This window comes from Chlamydomonas reinhardtii, chromosome 2 (genome assembly GCF_000002595.2).
Source record: "Chlamydomonas reinhardtii strain CC-503 cw92 mt+ chromosome 2, whole genome shotgun sequence".
Lineage (NCBI taxonomy): Eukaryota > Viridiplantae > Chlorophyta > Chlorophyceae > Chlamydomonadales > Chlamydomonadaceae > Chlamydomonas > Chlamydomonas reinhardtii.
The window spans coordinates 4943421-4964005 of record NC_057005.1 but is presented as its reverse complement, the minus strand read 5'-3'; the positions used below and the strand labels follow the sequence as shown (position 1 = coordinate 4964005).

Sequence of the window (20585 nt, the reverse complement as noted above, 5' to 3'; positions counted from 1 at the left end):
ACATGCGGAGGCCTGGTGGGTGCGGACAGAATAACACTCCAGCGCCTCTAGACCCCAGCAGTCGCCCGACACCTACCGGTAACTAGAATGGCGAGGACCCCAATGTCAAGCCACTGATCGCCAACCACGACCACCCCATCCTGTCGCCTCCCGCCGCTTCCATCACGTCTTCTGCCTCCGCGTGTCTCCGTACTCCAACACCAACGTAGCGCATGTGAGAGCAATACAATGCTGCGCAATGCGGTTGGCTGCAGCGCGCGGTAAGGATGCTTCAAGGTGGCTCACCTCTAACACGTCTGAGTAGAGTGAGACAGGAGGATCACTTCCTCCAGAAGATATAATAACTAAAGTTCACAACCTTAATCGCCTGTCGCGGCGCTACACACAAATAGGCACAACACGCGGCACACTCGACTCAGGCTGAGTCCAACCACCCTAGTTGCACATGGGGAAAGCAATTCTCTGACCACACCTTCAGGACCGTTATGATGTAGCCATTACTCAGCGCATATAGCAATTTGAGCCCTTGCTTGATTCCCACGTATTGGCACAAGAAGTTCCTGTAAACACAGGCACGCTCTCTCTGAAACATATATAACGAACAACTTAGAGACGCACATGCAGGTGCAACAGTGTTTGCTTTGTATGACACTCAAAAGTCGAGTACCCACTCTGCCCCCATATTACCCGCCCAGTGATGAGGGACAAGGTCCCATGCAGGATCTAGTTTTAGCAATACATGCGTATTAAGACGAACTGCCACCAAAACACAGGGCAGGCCCTCGATGCTACTCGCAACTGCATCAGCGCTTTCGCAAGTCTTCTCCCCAAGTGCGATCATGGCATTGCGTTACCGCAAGCCACCCCGTGACACCCCATCCCCATTCGGGCATCACACACCATGCCGTTTTGCAATACTTGTCACAGAAAACACACGTGATGTACGTAGCACCTAGCTTTGTTTCCGGATTCAGGGCAAATGACTTTGCCGAACACGGTAACCTGGAGGTGGCGCGGGCCTTCATCGATCCGGCGGTGGGCTTGGGTCCGTCGCGCACTGCAGCTCCACATCCTCAGCACGCACCGCAGTGGCGGCGGTCCACGGCGACACGTTAGCCATGACACGCGTGTCCATCTCCCCCTCTCGCTGCCCGTTTGGCCCGTGCCCCCGTGCTCCCGGAACACGCCGCAATTCCTGCTGCAGCTGCTGCATTTGCTGCATTTGCTGCTGGTCATGGGGGCCCGAGTCCGCGTCTGAGCCCATGGACGACGGGGCTCTCGCCTGTGCTGCGTGGACTGCGGCCGTCGCTGCTACCATGATACTGCCGCACCCAGTCGCCACGCACGTGACGGCAGCCGGCTTCACCGCCGCTGCCTCCGCTGCCATAGATAGTTCCATTGCCTTTGCAGGTGCTCCAACTGGCAGCCCGGCGACGGTCATGGCGGCGGCGGTGCTGAAGGTGGCGGACGTCAGCCGCGGCTCGGGTATGGAGGCCAGGCCGTCGTTGGAGCTGAGGGCGCAAGCCACCGCTTGGGCAACGGCCGACGGCGCACTAATGCCGCCCAGCCCGCCAGACAAAACGCCGCCAGATGGCACGCCAGGCGCCGAATGGATCCCCGCCGGCGTCTGCGGCGTCAGCGGCGACGAGCCCCTCAGCGCCTCGCCGCAGCTGCTGCTGGCCGCATACACGAACTGGCGGCTGCTGGCTTGCGGCGGGCCGAGGCCCGGGAAGTTAAATTGGTCCGCAGACACCTGCTTGTTCGCCTCCTGTGCATGGGCCACGCAAAAAGCAACACGCGTATGGAGGGAGCGGAGAATGAGAGTGCCGCTGAGAGGCTCTGGGTGCCACTTCCAATGGCGCTTGCGTGCAATGCCCGATGAGCTACGAGAGCTTGGGTGCATGGACCCGTCCCCGGCCTGTACATACGTCCTTTCATGTTCACCGCTGCGGGTAAGCTCCACCGCACGCCGCATCCGGCCATGCACCGCACGCAGCTAGCCGCCTCACCGTGCTGCGCCGCGCGTATGCCCCACTCACCCGCAGCCCTTCCTCCAGCCGCACCAGCTCCTCTGCGAGCTCGCGGAAGCTGGGCCGGTCCTCCGGCTGCTGCGCCAGGCAGCGCGCGCCCAGCGCGGCCAGCTCCGGCCAATCGGCTGGGCTCCAGTCGGGCCGCAGCTCGCCCAGGCTGACGCCCATCATCACTTGCGCTACAAGGCACAGATGGTTAGTGTGGAGGGGTGCAGAGGGTTGGTTGCAGAGGGCTGCAGCGTGTTTCAGGATGGAGTGTGCAGGCGATGTGGCAGACCGAGTACAGCAGGGAGGAGAAACGTGTTGCTGTGTTGTGCAGGATAGGCAGCAGCACATCGTGTGCATACGCTGCGTGAGCGAGACTGGATCCAGACTGCCTCACGAGCATTACCTGGATTCAAATGTTCGTATGGCCGCTCCCCTGTTACGAGGGACGAGGGTCGAATGGTGAACAACATTGAAGCGACACTCTCTCCGACAAACACACATACTGAATATACGCATCGTAAACATACACACGCACACGCGCACACGCACACACACACACACACACACACACACACACACACACCTGTCGCCATCTCGTACAGCACCATTCCAAATGCGTACACGTCCGAGGCCCGGGAGAACATGCCATCGAATGCCTCGGGCGACCTGCACCGGAGCCGGCGACAGGCGAGGAAGGCAAATTGGAATGACAAGTCACAGCAGCAGGCAACAAGATCGTGTCGAGAACGGACCCCGCAAGGGGGCAAACGTGGAAGTTGCAGCCGCTGCCGCTGTCACCACGAGGGCAGCAGGTGGCGCAGCATAACCGGTACCGACAGTCACGAGGATGTGCGGGGCCAGCAGGCGCTAGCCATTGATGCAGCCGCGCACTCACATGTACGCCAACGTGCCGCCTGCCGATGAGTCGATGCGGCTGTTGTCTGTGTGCAGCAGCTTGCTCAGACCGAAGTCCGCGACCTGCGCGGGCCACGCGACGGCATGGACGCATCCACCGCATCAACAGTGGAGAGTGCGGCCGAGCACGTGCACGTGGTAAGCTACAGCTGCGCCTGTGCACTCCTTGCCTGCTCTCTGCGTAACTCGGCAGCGCGTGCGCACATTGTTGGATCCTCATTACCCCGGCGCCTGCTGCACCCCACACATGCAAGGCTGTACAGACCTTGCTCGTTTTCAGTATGTCGAGAGGCGTTTGGAAAGGAGCCATAAGCTCATGGCACGTCGGGTCGCATTAGCTAGATCTTAACGCACCTTCACCGTGAAGCCGCGGCGGTCCTTGCGTGAGCGGGCCAGCAGCACGTTGGCGGGCTTGAGGTCGCCTGCCGCATGCCATGGAGTGGGGCGCAGTCCCAAGCGTGAGGCTCCACATGCGCACTATGTGTGTCATAAGCTGTCACAGCGAGTGCCTGTCCGCCACACGTGCCCCCTTTCGGAGTTGCTTACCGTGCAGCACGTTGGCCGTGTGGATGTGGACCATCCCGCGGCACAGCTCCGTCGCCGTGCGAAGGAGTACGCGTCGTGCCAGCGCCGGTGTCCGCACGCCCGGCTTGGGCCGGAACATGCCCTGCCGGATGGCGGCGCCCAGGCTGCCCGCGTCGCACAGCTCTGCAAACAAGCGTGACGAGTTATGCAGATTATGTGCATGCGTGCCGTGGATGCGCATCAGTGCATTACCCCAGCTGCGCCGGCGCCACCGTTTCATTCATCACAACCACAGCCATAACCCAGAAAGGTAAGAACACGCTGGCCCGCCTATGCGCAATCCCAGACGCCGATTGCGCCATCCACTGGGGGATATCCTGGGTGTTGCCACCTATTGCCACGCGCCAACCCACCGGCCGGCCCCGCACGTGCACGACCCCCCCCCCCCCGCCCAGCACCGCCTCACCCTGCACCAGCATCAGCAGGTGTTTGTTGGGCGCGGCACCCACACGAGCGAGCACCTCACGCCAGCCCTGTCGCTCATGCTGGATCAGGCGCGGGTTTCCAAGCCCGTCCTCTGCACAGCATGCACGGCGTTGTCCAAAAGTGAGGGCCGCCGCCAGACATGCAAATACATGCACAGTGCATGTGATGCACTCTGTATGGCTGTGCTTGGGGGCCATTGCACAGTCATGCACGTTAGCTCGTCCCGCATCGGTTATCTCGTTGCAGCACACCAAGGTGCTGTCGCCGCGCGCACCTGACGGCTGTGAGGGCAATGATGGCAGCGTGCTCCGCGATTGTGACGGCGTGATCTGCACATCCGTGGCCATTTCCTCGATGAACTCTGCCGTCAGCTGGCAGCCGCGCACCGCGTACGTCGACACAACCTGGGGCACGAAGGCGGCGGTACGGCGATGCGCGAAGGGTGGGTTCACGCCATAGCGTGTGAAGGCAGGCATAGCAAGAGTATAACAAATGCCATGCTGCCGTCTAGATCGGACTCCCAGCCCTGAATTGCACACGCGTTCAGACCGCAGCTCACATGCGGGTGGCGCAGATGAGGGCTCAGGAGCGCCTGACGCAGAGAGCATGAAGAGGAATTGAGTCAATGGCAAGCAATATAAGGTATCGGGTTCACAGCGCTTGAAGCCCCAGCAGCAGCAGGGCGCACGTGCAGCCTACCTCGCGGGTGCCCAATCTCTCATTCCTGCCCTGTGTGACTATAATTTTGAGCGCCGACTCTCCACCTTGGTAGATTCCTGTGAATGCAGGCAGCCAACACGTCGGCAATACGCTTCCAGCGGCAGAGGCCTGCTGCCTAGGAATCCCCATGCACGGAAGGCGCGGCGGGCTGTTCGCCAGACATCAGGACTACTGTCCCCGTAATCTGCAGACACTGCGCGTGTCGGATCTATCACGCCATGTGTAATAAAATATCCCATGGTGAGCAGAGCTCTCTGAGCAGAGACAGGGTTTCCAGATGCCCACGCCGGGGGGCTGACGGATGGGAGAAGCTCGCGGACCTGTCCGGCTCCCGGAGCACGCACCACGATAGACGACAGCAGATGACCCTGAGCCAATAGGTCCCAGCAGCTGGACGTCAGCTGTAAGTTCGCCGGGGCTCTGTGTGCGGTGGGCGAGGCACAGGATCAAAGCTAGAGTGAGTCAGGCGGTTTCGTGCAAAACACACTGGTTGTTGAAGCCAGCTGCTCAGCTTACCATTGACATAGTCGTCAGTAGTGCCCAGGTTTTCTGTAGCTGTGCTGCTTCTTTGAGGTGTGCGTCGTCAACGCTAAAGCCGCAAAGTGACGCCGTGCCCGTGCCGTGCGCATTATCAACAGCATAAGTGCGAGGTGCTTGGTCGAGCAAGCATTCTCCATTGGGCACGCTTATACTGTTCGAAGTGACAAGCGCTGGCGTCCAGGCCTCCGGCTGCGGCTTCAAGGGCTTGTCTGGCGCTCCTCGTGGGGGCTCCTCTTGCACGCGAAAGCACAAGTTTCCCATTGTTTTTACATGTCTCGGCTAGCTGTGATATGTTGTCCTGCGTGTTGCGGCATAACAGCCTTCCACTATTCTTCCTATCAAACAGCAAGGCCCCACGCCCCCGCAAACTACGCCGACGACACTTTCTAAACTATGCGCCTGAATGTGAAACACATGGCAAACTGAACAAAATTTGCAGGCCCAAGCCCGATCCCTGCCGGGCCCCGACCCCCCAGACCAAGCCCATGCAACAAAATCGGGAATGGAACCCCCATCGCGCTGCCTGCCGTCGTCCCGGCGGCCCGCCCCCAGTCCCGGAGCGCTCCGGCCCCGAGCCCGGTAAGCCCCTGAGGGCCCCGGTCCTGGGGGCCGAGACCGCGAGGCACCTCACCCCGGTCCCCGGCCCCGGCTGCAGTGGCGCCTTTCCAGGGGATGCGCCTGCCCTTCCTCGGGTAGCCATGGCACATGGTGGACCAGAGTCACCAGACCCCCGATGACCGAAATGTTTGCAAATGTCCCTGAGCTGTGGCGGTGTGGCCCCCGCACGCTTTAGTCCAAAGAAAGCCTCTCCTGAATCTCCTCGTTTTGGCCCCCACAGCCCCACTTCACTCCGTGGGGGGCCGGCGGGCCGCACCAGTAGTCCTTGCCTCCTTGGGGACCTCCACGGCTCCACCCCCGGCGGAATCCATAGACCCTTCGAACCCCCTTCCTCCGTAGGGGCATCTACTCACTCCCCCCGCCCCCCCCCACACACATTTAAGCATTCAGGGGGGACGAACCACTTCCTTCCTGGGAACATCCCTGTCCGTGCGTGTGCGTGCGTGCGGCCGTGCGTGCATGCGTGCGTGCCCTGCCCGGCGCTGCTCCATTATTCACGGTGGGAGCACCTGGTGCTCGCGCGCGGGTGTTGCTGCTAAAGACGGGGACAAAGCTGAGGGACCGCGTACCCGCGGTCGTGTGCTCTGCAGTCGGTTGACAGAGACAGGAGTCATGTTCGGGCGTGTCCTTGAGGCCAGTTGCACGATAGCTGCTCTCTCCTAGACATTGAGCACGAGGTGTGGGGCTTTTGGGAATGTTTGAGTCTCGTTCGTTATGAATGCGGATGTTCGTTATGGACTTGGGGCGAGGCCCTCTGTATCTCTGACCGCAGCCATGGCAGCCGCCTACCAGCCACCAGACCTGTGCCGGGAAGCACCCGCTACACAACGGGCCACGGCGCCACAAGAACTCTGTGTTACACCGCTTGCATTCGCCCTTTACCTAGACCAGCGGACTGTCGTCACGCCTGACTCATCCCAGCAATCACGCCCGAATCTACCCCAGTCAACCTGACCATAAGGGCATAGCTTGCCTTGTGAGACTGCATGCTGCGCCCCCCGCCCTGCGCAAGCGTGGCGGGTCAACTTCTGAACCAACCACCTTTTGTGCAAGTCGAGGCCCATCAACAGGCCGGTCAACCACAACGCGCTTTCTCGTCCCAAGCTACTCATCCCGTCAAGCCGAGCTACCATCAGCCGACCAGACAGCCGACCACGCGCTGTACAGTGCCCGCCGCGACTCCACTTGTCCACACCGTGTCCCCCAGGCCATGCCTTGACCAGGTTTGCAACGAAAGCAACCTGCGCCCCAGTAGTGCCTGCTGTACACCCACCCACCTTTCTATGCATGTCAAACACCCGCCCAGCTCTCCCAATCCTGCTCTCCCTGCCAAGCAGCTCTCACGTCTTTTCAAGTGAAATACCAAGCTTCTGCTGTAGCGTGCAACGCTCCTAACCTTCACCGCCTCTCCTCAACGGCCGCTCTCTCCCTCCTTGCCGCTGCCCTCCTCTCACTTCTGCGTCAGAACGCCCTTGGAGCTGGCAATCTGGCCCGCGCGGCGCTCGTCGTACTCGCAGGCCTTGCGCAGCGCGCGCGCAAAGGCCTTGAAGGTCGCCTCCACGATGTGGTGCGAGTTTTTTCCGGCCAGCTGCCTGATGTGCAGTGTGGTGCCCGAGGTGTTGGAGAAGGACATGAAAAAGTGCTCCACCAGCTCGGTGTCAAATGTGCCAATGCGCTGCGCCGGGATGTTGAGGTCGCAGCTCAGGTGCGGCCGGCCCGACAGGTCCAGGACGACGTGCGTCAGCGCCTCGTCTAACGGCGCGCTGAACTCGCCGAAGCGGTGGATGCCCTTGCGGTCGCCTAGCGCCTGCGACATGGCGCCGCCCAGCGCCAGCGCGATATCCTCGACGGTGTGGTGGTCGTCAATCCAGGTGTCGCCCGTGGCCTTGACCGTCAGGTCAAACAGGCCGTGAGAGGAGATCTGGTCGAGCATGTGGTTCAGGAAGCCGACGGGGGTTTCCGCGACGCACACGCCCGTGCCATCCAGGTTGATGGTCACCTCCACCTCGGTCTCCTTCGTCTTCCGCTTCACGGTAGCCACACGCGCGGGTTTACCCGTGTATGATGACACAGGAGCGCCGTTGGCTGCGTGTGCTGCCTGGGCAGGCGCAGCCGTCGCGGCAACTAGCAGAACTCGCCGGGCGTTGCGAGAGCTGCTAACACGGCCGCTCGCATTGCATCGAAGGTTTTGCTGGGCAGCTAGCATTTTGTTACCGATTCGAGGAGGACGGGGGCCTAGGAGAAGTTGGGCAAGCAAACTGTGCACACGTTGCAGGTGATAAACGGAATTGTTCGCTTCGTAAGGCAGAGATACTTGGCGCTACTGCTATGTTCAGCAAAGGCAAAACAGAACGCCTCTGCGCTGGAGGAATGAAGCCGACGCTGTCATGCGGCCCCATCGGTCAGCAGTCGCGAAATCGTGCGCGTAATGCCGCGATGGAAGCATTAGGCCGCTATTGAGAGAATCTCCACTTGTGTGTAACGCGTGCAGACCGCTAGAAGCACCAGCGCGCTTATGAATGTCCCACATTCTGACCGTTGAAAGCCAAGTCGTGTTATAAGGCGGGGCGCTACCTACCATTTTTTGGCGACATAACACATTTACACCATAGTAAGCAGGCGCGCTGCAGTTTGGCGCATCGAAGGCCAAAGTGCGTGCAAACGAGCGTGCCGCTGGAAGCGCAGCTTGTGTGTACACATATCGAAATGCACATTAGGTCCCACGCGCGGTAGGGTAGGAAACTGAGGTCGCAGTTTTGCGGCAGTCTCCCGCCCGAAACGGTCCGTAACACCTCGACACAGCAGCTTTTGCACGGCGTGGGATCCGGGGCAGGCCTCCGCTGTGCTATAAGCTTGGCGGCATTCTCGTCTCCCAGGCTGCGGGCGTGCCTCCAGAGGCAGCGGCCATAGCAGCGGCAGCAGCAACTCAACAGTCGCCACGCGCAGTTGCGGCCCCGCTGCCGCTTTGCCGCGACAGGCAACGCCGTGACGTCACCCAAGCCAGGGGGGTCTAAGGCGCAGCTCGCAGCCATGGCGGACGGGGGCAGCAAGAAGAGCATGGTGCACCTGGCGGCGGGGCACCGCAACACCCTGCTGCTAGACGCGGGGCCGCTGGTGGTGCCGCCGCCGCCCACACCCGTCAAGGTGGCGGGGCCGCCAGCCGTGCCGGGGCAGGGCGGCGGCGGTGGAGGAGCCGGCGGTGGAGGAGGAGGCGCCAACGGGGATGGCGCCAACGGCAACTCTAGTGGTGCGGGTGGCGGTGGCGGCGCCTCCGGCCCCGGCGGCAAGAAGGGCGGGCTGGTAGATCCGCTCGCAGAGCAGGCAGGGAGCGGCGGAGCCGGCGCCGGCGGCCGCGGCCGCAAGGGCGCTGGCGGAGCCGGCGGCGGCATGGTTGACCCACTAGCGGAGGCGCCTGGCGGCGATTCCATGGACATGGAGTCGCCGGGTGCGGGCGGCGGCGGCGGCGGCGGGCGCGGCATCGACGTGGAGCCAGGCAAGCTGTACATCAGCCACAAGTGGTCGGTCAACAGCCAGGAGTGGATCCAGCGCTGGATCGCGCAGTTCGACCGGTCGGGTCTGTCGTACATGCAGTCGGACATGGGGTCGGACGCCTACATCGACGCGCTGGAGTACCACATCGCGCGCTGCGAGTATGTGGTGCTGCTGGTGCGCAAGGGGGCAAGGGAGGAGGGAAGGAAGGAGGAAGGGGAGGGGCGCGAAGGGGAGGTTGGGGGAACACGAGGAAGGTAGAGACGGCGGCGTGGGAAAGGTAGGGGGAAGCAAGTGCAATCTGTATCCGTGGAAGCAACGTAAAGGCGGCGGAAAATTCGTTGACTGTGCGTCCGTCGGTCTGCCATGCTGCCCCTGTGTTGCAGATCACGCGCGAGTACGCGATGGCGATGCACGGCCACCAGACGCGGCAGCACAAGGAGGTGCGTGGCGGCCTGCGTGGGCCGGGCCGGTAGGGGCCGCATCAGTGGGCGTACGGGCGCGTGCTAGTGGCAGCAGCAGGATCGAAGCCCACGGGGCGGGAGGCCGGGTGTATGGCTGGTGGATGGCGCCTCTGCCCGCTCTTCCAAATGACCAGTGCTGCCACCGCCCTGCTGCTGCTCCTCCAGATCAAGTGGGCTATGAAGCACCGGTGCCGGATTGTGCCGGTGTTGCACAAGGACATGGTCGGCTCAAACCCCTTCTACGAGCCACCGGGTAGGCTGGTGGCAGGGTCGGCAGGGGGCTTGGGGTTGGGGCTGCGTGAACCCGGTGGCGTGCCGTATCACCCGAGGAGCGGACCTCGGCCCAGGGGCTTTACGGAGCCCAAGCGTGAAGGAGGCGGGGTACCACACTGGGTTGTGGAAGCTGCGAACCACCCGCATGCCTTCCGTGACGATCGGGCGCGCTGTGTGTGTGTGTGTGTGTGTGTGTGTGTGTGTGTGTGTGTGTGTGTGTGTGTGTGTGTGTCGCTGCTGTCGCGCTGCTGCTTGCAGGCAGCCACGTGGCCAAGAGCGGCTCGGCGCTGACGGAGAGTGAGAAGAGCTTCCTGGCGTATAGCTGCCGGCCGCTGCAGCAGTATGTGGAGAAGGGTGAGCGCGCGGGGGAGAGGGCAGGGCGGGGTGACAAGGCAGGGACCACCGCCTCGCTGCATGCCGATGCCTGGCAGCTGGGGAAGTGTTTGATGCCTGTGGCTCTGGAGTGGGACCTACTCGTTGGGCGCGGGCATGTAACCCCACACCCGCCCCGCCCCGCGGCGCAGAGCTACATGACGTGTACTACACAAAGCTGTTGTCGCGGCTGGGGCGCAAGAGCAAGAACTACGACATCACGCAGGCACGTGCAGCGCGCAAAGTGTAGGGAGGTACAGCATGTGTACGACCGCTTGCTTGCTCCGTACTGCCTGCGTCCTCTGCAGGATGCCCTTCCGTGCCCTCCTTACCAGGCCGCTGCCTGCGTGCCTGCCTGCCTGCCCGCCTGCCTCAGGTCAAGGAGCTGTTGGAGCTGGCGGGGCTCAGCCGCGCCTACGAGCTGCTCACGCTGGGCAAGCAGTACGGAGGAGCAGGTGCGCACGGCGCAGCAAGGTTGGGTGGGGCTGAGGTTCTGCAACCAGTAGCCCTTTTCCTGCCTCCCTGGGCACTTGGGCAATAACACTGGCATACCACGCGATACGTAATCACCTACTGCCGGAGACTGCTCCTTCTTGTCCTTGCCCACACAGGCGTGCAGACGGTGTCGGACCTCAAGAAGCTGTTCTCGGACTCGCACCACGCCGCGGAGCCGGGCGGCGCGTCCTCCGCGGGGCTCTGGTGCGTGCCTCACATGGCTTAGCTGCCACAGTGGCGCTGCAGCCCGTGAGGGCTTCGCTGTCTACCGACGGAGCGGTATCGTCACGCATGCAATGACGCACGATCGTGCAGATTCAATGGACGGTACACTGATCGCCCACGCATTTCGCATGCCTACTGCCAACCCCTTTCTTCCTCTCCTGTCCACACGCACGCGCACGCACAATTGCACACGCACATGCACGCACGTGCCCATTTCCGTCTACGATGCGCCCCTCGCTGTAGGTCTTTCAAGCTGCAGCTGAGCGCGGCGGAGGAGACGCGGCTGCGCACCACCATGAGCGGCTGGCACTCGCTGTCGTGCATGCCGCACTGGATGCGGCACGGAGAGCTGTCGGTGGCGCTGGCGCTGGCGGGCGCACTGGACGAGCAGGTGCGGGAGTGCGGGTAAAAGGTAGGGGTGGGGCAGTTCATGCGTGCACGCGTGCCGGTGCGCGGGCTACGGTACTGAACATGCATCTGGGCCATCCCCTGTTCCAGCCGACCAGCCGCCTGGGCTTTGGTCAAGTCAAATGAATGAGACGGCCACCGCCAAATGCGCCTCCTGCCGCAGATCCTGGCGCGGTTTGGCACGTTGGATCTGTCGTCGCTCGGCTCGGCTGGCTTCATGGGCGAGGGCGGCGGCATGACCGTGGCCAGGTGGGGCCGGGGGCGCCTGTGTGTGCGTGTGCGTGTGCGTGTGCGTGTGCGTGTGCGTGTGCGTGTGCGTGTGCGTGTGTGTGTGTGTGTGTGTGTGTGTGTGTGTGTGTGTGTGTGTGTGTGTGTGTGTGTGTGTGTGCACGTGCGCGTGCGCGCGCGGGAAGGTACAAAGCGGAAAGCGTTGCTCGTGTGTGTTATAGCAGCGCAAGTATAACGGGTCGACGTGTACCAGGAAAGCTCAAGGAGACATGCGTGCGTCGGCAATCCTGCGCATGCATGTGTGTGTGTGGTACGCACCTGAGGTCCAGAAGCCTCCGCCCATCATTCCCACCGCCCCCCCCCACACACACACACGCACACACACACACACACACATATGCCGTCTGGGCGGGCTTCGTTCTGTTGAATTACTAACATACACGCCCCCGCGCCCCGCGCTGCAGGTTCGTGGGCGAGTACGCGGGCCTGTGGGCTCGAGACGCGCCCCGCAGCACCAGCCCCGCACCCGGCGCCGCCTCCGGCAACCCTGCGGGCGGCGGGCCGCAGGCGCCCACGGGCGTGTTCCTCACGCACCTTGTGCTGCAGAGCTGCTCCATCGGCAGCCGGGGGGCTGTGGCGCTGCTGGACAGCCTGTGTGCGGGCAAGGTGCAGCTGCAGGTGCTGGACCTGGCGAGGAACGGACTGGACCACCAGGTGGGGGGGGGGGGGGGGTAGCCGTCCATGGAAGACGGAGGGGAGGGATGCGGGTGCGGGGCAAGGGAGGGTGGTTATATGCGCAAGCCATATGGAACGGAGGGACAATGGCAAGTACGCGGTCGGGAGTGCGGCAAGCTGGAACAGCCAGTTGACATGGGTTCGCGCACGTAATGCTTTCTCTGACGCTGCTGACGCTTTTCCCCGCAGGCTGTTCCCACTCTGGTCAAGTTCCTGCGGACGTGTCTCACGCTCGAGTCGCTGTGCCTGGCAGGTGCGTGCTTGCCTGAGCCACCCTGCCTGCATCGTAGGGACACGTTGCCACGACCCGCACCTGCAGGCGTGCTGGAAATCCCAATGGTTCCTCATCAGCCTCGCCGATAATGACCGGCCGCACCCACTCACTCCGGCTATGCCCCGGCCCCCTCCATGCCTCAGAGAACCCAGTCGGCGACCTGTCCGGCACCAGCCTGCTTCAATGCCTGGGCCGCTACCCGGGCCGGCTGTGGGACCTGGACCTCGCAAAGAGCAACGTCGGCGGGCAGACCGTCAAGGTGGGCGTGTGTGCGTGCTTGTGTGTGCGCTTGTGTGTGTCGGGGGGGGGAAGGGCGGGCGTGTGATGGGGATGAGGCCTGGTGCCTGGTACAAACACATTCCGACCAACCCACATGCGTGCGCACGCAGGCGCTCGCTCTAGCCATCAAGAACTGCAAGACGCTGCGCAAACTCAACCTGGCCGGCAACGGTCTCAGCGGCCGCGTGCTGGGTACCCTGGCGGCCGCGCTGTATGAGGGTGAGTGAGCGTGTGGGAGCTGCGCGGCTTGCAGCCCTGTGCTCTGGGCTCGTGGGGCTTGGGCGTAAGGCCTGTGTTGGGACAGACGATGTGGGATGCCTGCTCTGGGATTGGACTTGTGCGACTCCACCATTGGTTGCCTTGCACCGCTGCACCATTACATGACTGTGTCCGTCACTGAACGCCTCTGTGACTGTACGGCACATGCCCCTGTGCAGGCGGTGTGCAGCACCTGGACGTGTCCGACAACCCTGTCGGCATCGACTTCGCCATCGCGCTGTCAGCCGCCGCCACCAACGCCACCAACGCCGTCATCGCGGCCGCGGCGGCAGCCGCGGCCGACGGCGTAGCCGCCGGCGACGGCGGCCTTGGCGCCTTCGGCGCCTTCGCTGCCGCCGGCGGTCCGCCCACCACCACCACGCTGACGGTGGGCCCAGGCGGTGTGCCGCAGCTTGTGCAGATCGGCGCACACCCGGGTGCGCTCATGTCGGTGCCCGGCTCGCGCATGCTGTCGCGGCAGCTGTCTCGCGCCACCGACCTCAACGGCGGCGAGCCCACGCCGGTGGCGCAGGGCCCAGCCAGCTTCATCCTAGCGGACACAAACATGGGCGCAGACGGCATGCAGGTGCGTGCATGCTCATGTGTGCGGGTGTTTGGATTCATGTGTGTACATGTGCGACTGTGCGTTGGCAAAGCAAAAGGGACCCTGTGTAGATGCAGGCTAATGTGCCAGGAAAGCACAAGGGGACAGGATGAAGGCCTCGTGCGGACTAGGTGTGCACGACCGGCGAGCGCCGCGCGTCCTTGCAACCCCGAACAAGCCCTGCTCGCCTGCTGCTCACCTGCAGATGCTGTGCGCCGCGCTGCGGCAGTGCAGCGGCCTTACCGGGCTGACGTTGACACGTAACGCGCTGGGACATGAGGGCGTGTCGGCGCTGGGTGCGATGCTGGCCAGCTGCGGCAACAACACGCTGTCCAGCCTACAGAGCCTGGACCTCAGCGGTGCGTGTGGGAGGAGGGAAGAGGCTGGAAGCGTGCGGGCGGCAGGACGCAGGATAGGGTGCTGGCAGGGCTGCATGCAGGGCGGCCCCGATGGCCGGCTGCGCCAAGTGCACAACTGGAGTACTGTACTACTTGCATACGGGTCTCCCTGACCTCCCCCATGATGGCTGTTGCATTCGTCATGGGCTGCGGCTCAGCTGTGTCGTTGCTGGGCATGGAACCCAACCAATCATGCCGCCAGGCAACTACCTGCCAGCCGAGGCCGTGACCACGCTGGCATCGTCGCTGCGGCGGCTGCCCCAGCTCAAGGTGCTGTCCCTGGAGGCGTGCGGCCTGGACGCACCGCAGGTACGTGGGGGTGTCTGTGCCCGTCACTTACTTGCCTTATGTCGTCGTGGCACCCTCATGACAGCGGCACAGACGGCTCCTCGCCTTTCGCTTGATCCTGGGATGGTCGCCATCGACGCCCGCCACCACCACAAACACGCGTGTACGGTCGTTCCTTAACACACACGTGTTATACACATGCAGGTTGCGGCGGTGTGCGAGGCTGTGCGTGTGAGCGACCGTGTGTTGGACCTGCTGGGCAAGGTGCTGCTGGGCATCATCAACCCGCAGTCCTCCGTGCAGCAGGTGGGGAGCGCCGGCGGCAACTGGCAACGCGCCTGCGCGGCCCAACACACCCATGCTGCTGCCTGTGAACCTCTCACCCGCTCACCCATACCCCAAGCTGCCAGGGCCTCGAACCTGCCCTCCTGCGACCGCACACCCACCTCATGCTTTATGATTTCATTCGAGGCGCCTACGAACCCGACTGCTCATGCCATCGCATCCACACATGGTCATTACGGTGCCGTCGGTATTCGCATCCCCATATGAAAATGCCGCCACGTATGCGCAGGTGGGCGCGCTGCCCGGCCAGGGCCCCAGCGAGGTGATGCTGGGGCTGCAGGACTCGTTGCTGGACATGCTGGCGGCGCGCGGCGGCCGCTTCAGTGTGGCCAACATAGACGCCTACGGCGGCGTGGAGGCGGTGTGCGGGCTGCCGCAGGTGAGGGTGCCGAGAGAGGAGGCGGGGGACGAGGCGGGCCTCAGCGTGGACGGGTTGGCGTCGCCAGCAGCAAGGACCAAAGCGGCGTGATTGCTTGCTTGCGCTGCCGCGCGCGCGCGAGTCCCCACCAAGTATGCATCCAAACCATTCTTGTCATGCCTTGTGTCGTGTGTGTATCATCCCGCGCAGGGCACGGCGATGCGGGTACTGCCCGACACGCCGTCGATGCTGCTGCGCTGGATGATGCAGCACGGCCCGCTGCGGGGGGTGCTGCTGGCGGGCCTTGAGGCCATCAGCTGCGCCAAGGAGGGCGACCGCCGCGGCATGCAGCGCTTCCAGCAGCAGCTGCAGGTGGGGGCGGCGGCGGGGGCGGGCACTTCTGGCTGAGGCTGAGCAGCCATGGGCGCTCTCCAACAGCTGCTAAAGAGCGGGGCCTTCTGGGGTTGTCTAGCCGCCTGCGGACTGGGCTTAACGGTTGGCCAGCAGCGCGGTGCTGTCTGACGCGGTGGGTGTGAGCCTGCGTCAAGTGTTCCTTCGCTCCATGCCGACAGGAGCTGCGCGGCAACGGCTGCAAGCTGCGGGCGCTCAACCTGGCCCAGAACACATTGTCGGCGGATGCGGGCACCGCGGTGGCGGTGATGCTGTCCTTCAACTCCACATTGCAGGTGGGGCTCCGGGCTTTGTTTTGCTATGTAGGGCGCCCATTGGGTGCGGCGCTGGTTTAGGTGGCATGGAGTGCAAGATGCGAGACGCTGTCGCGCTGTGTTCAGTTTGACGCGTTCGGAGGCCGCAGGACCAGGCGCTTACTGCCAACATGCCCTCACACAGGACCTGCAACTGCGCGGCACCACGTGCGACCGCAGCACCTGGCGCTCCTTCGAGATGTGGCACAAGGTGGGCGGTGCGGCAGTCGCGGTGGCAGTGCGCTTGCTTGCTTGCTTGCTTGCTTGCACATAAGCCGGTCCCAGCACAGCTGCAGGGCCGCCTCCAGGCACACTACGTCTTGCGGATTTGCTTGGGCTTCTTGGCATTCCCCACGGCTTCTCCACGCCGCCTGTTTCACCGCCAACTGTGTGTGCTGTGTGTAAAACCACAACAGAACCGGAACAACCTGTGTGCGTCTGTAACTGTTCGCGCGCGCAGGTGATCAAGGGCTTCCAGGAGGCGCTGCCCTGTGCCCCGGTGCTGAGCAGCCTGGACGTGACGGCCGCCGGCATCACGGACGCCTGCGCCGCCGGCTTCCGCCGCCTGCTCGAGTGCAGCGCCTCGCTGCGGCACCTGCGCCTGGACCGCTGCCGCCTCAACCAGGCAGCCATGCAGGTGCGCGTCACACGCAGCAGCGCTAGCGGGAATCAGGAAATCAGGCGTGCTGGGTAAACGCTTTTTGGCGCGCCCAGGGTGCGGAGCATGGACGCATACAGGTGCACCGCGGGGTTAGGCAAGTGTCGGCAAGTAACTCGGGCGCCGTCTGGGCAGGCTTTCGTTTCGTTTTTAACTGCAGCGTCAGCAGTGTACAGCAGCCACTAGCAGCACTAGCAATAGTAGCGGCACACAGGAGGCCGAAGCAGGGGCCAACACCCTCTCACTCCACCCCTCCCTTCCTTGTGTGCACCTGCGCAGGTGCTGGCGCCGGCGCTGACCACGCAGCCGCAGCTGCTGTCGCTGTCGCTGGACAACTGCTGCGACGAGCAGCAAGCCATGGCAGCAGCTGTGCACGTGCTGGGTGGCAATCTGCGTCTCAACCGGGTGTCGTTCAGGCTGAATTTCCTAGACGGCACCATTGGCAAGTGAGTACCGGTAATGCAAGGTCCCAAAGGCCACGAGCTATGGCTGCCTGATGCATGCTGATAGCCAACACAGCTCAGCTGCAGGGCAAATCCAAGCATACAAGTAGTGAGTATCGGCGCTAGCCCAGTCCTGCTGCTGACGGAATCGCCATTCTCGCTGCAGGGCCATGGCAGCGGCGGTGGCCAAGCACCCCAACCTCATTTCACTGGCCCTGGGTGGAGCCATGCGCTACAAGATCGGAGACGACGGAGCAGTGGCACTGGGTGAGTGGAGGTGTGAGGCGTCAGCAGGTCCCTCTTGTAACCCGTGCAATCTGGTTCCCAGTGGATGGACGGTGGGCGCTGGGCAGCTTGCTGCATATGCAGCACAGCTGCTCCTCTGGAAACCACGGCGGAGCAGCGGTTTCCGGCGCGACCCGGGTCGTCGTTGTCGACATGCAAGGGACTGAAATCCGATGCGCTGACTCTGCATGCCCACACCTTCCACACGCAGGCCGGGCGCTGCGCGGCTCGCTGCGGCTGACGCACGTCAACATGAGCTGTGTGGGTCTGGCTGACGGCCACGGCGTCACGGCGCTGGCCACCGCGCTGGCAGCCAACCCCCGGCTGCGAGAGGTCGACCTCACCGGTGAGCAAGCAGAGCTACGGACTGGGTCACGTACGTGCGTCATGGCCTGACCACGCGCGCAGTGCCCCCGGAAAGGAGCTTGGGGCTGGCGGTGCGGTGCCTGACGACGGCTCGCGCCAAGGCAGCAGGATAGCCCTTGCCCGGTCCGCCAGCATAGGCACTTGGCATGGGTACGGGGCGTCCCGGCTGGTCAGCCTATTGCATTCATGGCTCACCCCCTGCACCACCACCACTGCCCTCCGCAGCCAACAGCCTGGGTGCTCACGGGGCGCAGCAGCTGGTGGCGGCGCTGCAGCAGCGCACCGTGCGGCTGCAGCGGCTGGGGCTGGAGGGCAACGTCAAGGTGCCGGCGCACCTGGCGCGGGCGGCCATCAACTTGTGCACGCCCGCGGTGAGCGCACCACCTGGCTTCCAAGAGCTTACGGTAGTCTAGGTACCGTATGTAGGTACCCCTTGCCGTGCAGGAGCCTTAACCAAGTCCGCTTGAATTTGCTTCTGACGCCATCGGGTCCCACACATTACGTCGCGTCATACTCAGTACCAAATCTGCGAATGCTGCGACTGCCATGGCCACTGCAGGTGGCAAACAAGAACGACCCCAACGCCGCATGGGCAGGTGCCGGCCTGGGCACCGGGCCCGCGCCGCAGGACTGGGGGCCCTTCGTGCCCATCGGCGACTCCTCGGGCGTGTCTGCCGCTGCCGCCGTGGCCGCCATCAACCCGGCCGCCCTCATGCTTCGCTCCAAGAGCAGCACTGGGCTGCAGGCGCTGCTGTCGCCGCGCTTCCTGAACGGGGGCACCAGCATGCGCCTGCGGGGCGGGCTGCCAGGCGGCGGCGGAGGCAGCGGCGGCTTGGACGGCGAGGCCAGCGGCATGCTGACGGCGCAGGCGTCGGTGGCGCGGCCGCCGCTGACGGCGCACCCCAGCATGCGCCGGGATGGCGGCGGTGGCATGGATTCAGGTGGCGGCTCAATGATGGTGCCGGGCAGTGCGCCGGCCACGCCACGCGGCGGCCTGGGCGCGGCGGCGCGCCGTCCAGGCAGCACGCCGCGTGGCCGCAGCGGCCTGGCGGCCTCGCCGCGGCGGACGCCGCGCGGCGGCGGCGGCGGCGGCGGCACACCCAACGGCGGCGGCAGCCTGGTGCCGAGTGGCAGCGTGCCTTACGAGTCTTTGGACGAGGAGGTGGGCCACGACATGAACGGCGGGGACCTAGACGACTACGCCATTCCGGAGGAAGAGGCGGTGACGCGGGGTGGCGGGCGCGGCGGCGGCAGCCGCGGCCGTGGCGGCCGGAAGGCCGGCGGAGGCCTGGAGGACCCGTTGGGTGACGACGATGCCGCGAACATGGTGCTGTTGATGCGTCAGGGTGACGGCATGGCGTCGCCGATGCAGCGGCGGCGGCTGGTGGCGCAGGCACAGGCAGTGGCGGCAGCGACGCACCAGGGGTACGTGCACGGCGCGCTCAGTGGTGGGGGCGGTGCTGGAGGCGGGCGTATTATGAACATGGTGCCAGACCCCACGGTGCCGCTGCCGGGGTCGCCAGGCGGTGCCGCCGGCGCTGCGCTGGTAGCAACGGCGGCGGTGGCGCGGCGCCATGCGCCGCCGCAGAAGTGGGCGTCTGAGCGTGTGGAGCGGGTGGGCTCGGTGTCAGCGGTGATGATGGGCGGCACAGGCAGCAGCGGCACAGGCATGGTAGCGGCGTCGCCAGACCCGCGGAGCCCCAGGTAAGGGCATGGAGTGGGGCTCGCTTTTTGGGGCAAGTGCGGCTTTTGCTGTCCGGGCGCCAAAGTCTTGGGGATCAGCAATGCCGCAGTCATTCGGGGGCGCCGCTGTGACCTACATGCGGGGAACAACCTGCTGTGCGCTTGGCCGCGTTCTGCTGCTCCCAGGACGATTGCTGGAGCTGCCCCGGCGGGCGTGTATCCGCATCCCCCGAGTGCGCGGCACGCCTCACTGCGGAGCATCGGCGCGGACGGACTGCTCTGCTCGCCCTCGGCATCGGGGCAGCAGGGCTTTCTGTCCCCGCGCAACAGCATTATCGCCGGCGTCACGGACGGCGGCGGCATGCAGCTGAATGCAGCGGGCGCGCTTTCAGGCGGCGGCGGCGGCGGCGGCGGCGAGGGCATGTCGCCGCGCCCAAGGAGCGCGGTCACAGGCACGTCGCCGGCGCGCGGCAGCAGCGGTAGCAAGCCACGGTGGCAGTGAAGGGCGCGCTTGCGGCGAGATGCGGGCGCATGCGCGTGTGATGGCGTGCGAGTGATCAAGTTACTGTGGCATGGATGCGCATTTGGGAACGTTTGGGGGTACCAATGTACGACAGTATGTACGCGCGGGATACCTGATATGATACTGTTGTTAGCCCGCGTACTCCGCATTGCATAATGTCGCTCATACGCTGCACACTGTCTCTGAAATGCTTACGCGCTCCGTATGCATGGCGCCACTTCCCTGCGTATGTACGGGTACGCTGACACTATGTTAACACTGAGGCAGTCGGGGCCTTTGGGTAGCCACTTGCAACGCCGACGTGTGCGGGTGTTGAAGATATCGGTAGCATTGGTGGTCGTTTGCTGTACGCATCCGCTTGCTGACGGCCGGGGCAGTGGCTGGAGCAAAGCAGACTTCCGGTCTGGGCGTGTGCACTCTTGAAACGCCGGAACTCTCTGCTTCGTTATGGGCTTGGAAGGTACCAACAACCGCTGGTGGACAATGCCAGAAACCTGACTGCCCCTTACCCAGTCCCACACTCCCATTGCATCCATAACCGCCGGCTGTATGCTTGTGGCCTTTCACAGCGCATTCTGTAAGCATCAGTTGCGTGGCATACTTCTTCA

At 64.0% G+C, this 20585-nt stretch overlaps 3 protein-coding genes across 3 annotated transcripts; 1 reads left to right on the top strand and 2 right to left on the bottom strand.

The window, feature by feature from the left end:
- Window positions 1-21: 21 nt before the first annotated feature.
- CHLRE_02g103900v5 (uncharacterized protein) lies at window positions 22-5612 on the bottom strand. Its single transcript, XM_001699938.2, has 13 exons — window positions 5181-5612; window positions 5009-5084; window positions 4644-4720; window positions 4504-4536; window positions 4219-4348; window positions 3925-4035; window positions 3480-3641; window positions 3288-3355; window positions 2914-2996; window positions 2602-2684; window positions 2422-2451; window positions 2040-2209; window positions 22-1768 (listed from the first exon to the last, which is right to left on the bottom strand). Exons 5-13 carry the CDS (start codon window positions 4289-4291, stop codon window positions 1022-1024), a joined length of 1527 nt encoding a protein of 508 aa, XP_001699990.2. The 5' UTR covers window positions 4292-4348; window positions 4504-4536; window positions 4644-4720; window positions 5009-5084; window positions 5181-5612; the 3' UTR covers window positions 22-1021.
- Window positions 5613-6521: 909 nt separating this feature from the next.
- On the bottom strand, window positions 6522-8163 carry CHLRE_02g103850v5 (uncharacterized protein). The gene has a single exon (XM_001699939.2). The coding sequence runs from the start codon at window positions 8026-8028 to the stop codon at window positions 7273-7275; it is 756 nt and encodes a 251-aa protein (XP_001699991.1). The 5' UTR covers window positions 8029-8163; the 3' UTR covers window positions 6522-7272.
- A 130-nt stretch (window positions 8164-8293) lies between these two features.
- On the top strand, window positions 8294-20570 carry CHLRE_02g103800v5 (uncharacterized protein). The gene is made up of 28 exons (XM_043059765.1): window positions 8294-9488; window positions 9698-9754; window positions 9941-10028; window positions 10307-10402; window positions 10573-10646; window positions 10797-10875; window positions 11032-11119; window positions 11384-11531; window positions 11712-11797; window positions 12241-12490; window positions 12701-12764; window positions 12929-13044; window positions 13175-13283; window positions 13502-13908; window positions 14132-14285; window positions 14527-14633; window positions 14817-14918; window positions 15187-15336; window positions 15526-15687; window positions 15888-16001; window positions 16165-16230; window positions 16480-16656; window positions 16957-17123; window positions 17287-17387; window positions 17617-17751; window positions 17997-18142; window positions 18331-19475; window positions 19641-20570. The coding sequence occupies exons 1-28, from the start codon at window positions 8853-8855 to the stop codon at window positions 19954-19956; spliced, it is 5340 nt and encodes a 1779-aa protein (XP_042927399.1). The 5' UTR covers window positions 8294-8852; the 3' UTR covers window positions 19957-20570.
- Window positions 20571-20585: the final 15 nt, after the last annotated feature.

Excerpts from the sequence above, each read along its gene's own strand:
- CHLRE_02g103900v5 (XM_001699938.2), bottom strand. The coding sequence starts at position 4,291 with ATGGCCACGGATGTGCAGATCACGCCGTCACAATCGCGGAGCACGCTG. Across the intron at positions 2,685-2,913 it reads GGCGGCACGTTGGCGTACAT|GTCGCCCGAGGCATTCGATG; the intron begins GTGAGTGCGCGG and ends GCTCCGGTGCAG. Across the intron at positions 2,210-2,421 it reads ATACGAACATTTGAATCCAG|CGCAAGTGATGATGGGCGTC; the intron begins GTAATGCTCGTG and ends TGTGCCTTGTAG.
- CHLRE_02g103850v5 (XM_001699939.2), bottom strand. The coding sequence starts at position 8,028 with ATGCTAGCTGCCCAGCAAAACCTTCGATGCAATGCGAGCGGCCGTGTT.
- CHLRE_02g103800v5 (XM_043059765.1), top strand. The coding sequence starts at position 8,853 with ATGGCGGACGGGGGCAGCAAGAAGAGCATGGTGCACCTGGCGGCGGGG. Across the intron at positions 10,029-10,306 it reads CCCCTTCTACGAGCCACCGG|GCAGCCACGTGGCCAAGAGC; the intron begins GTAGGCTGGTGG and ends TGCTGCTTGCAG. Across the intron at positions 17,388-17,616 it reads CGACGGAGCAGTGGCACTGG|GCCGGGCGCTGCGCGGCTCG; the intron begins GTGAGTGGAGGT and ends TTCCACACGCAG.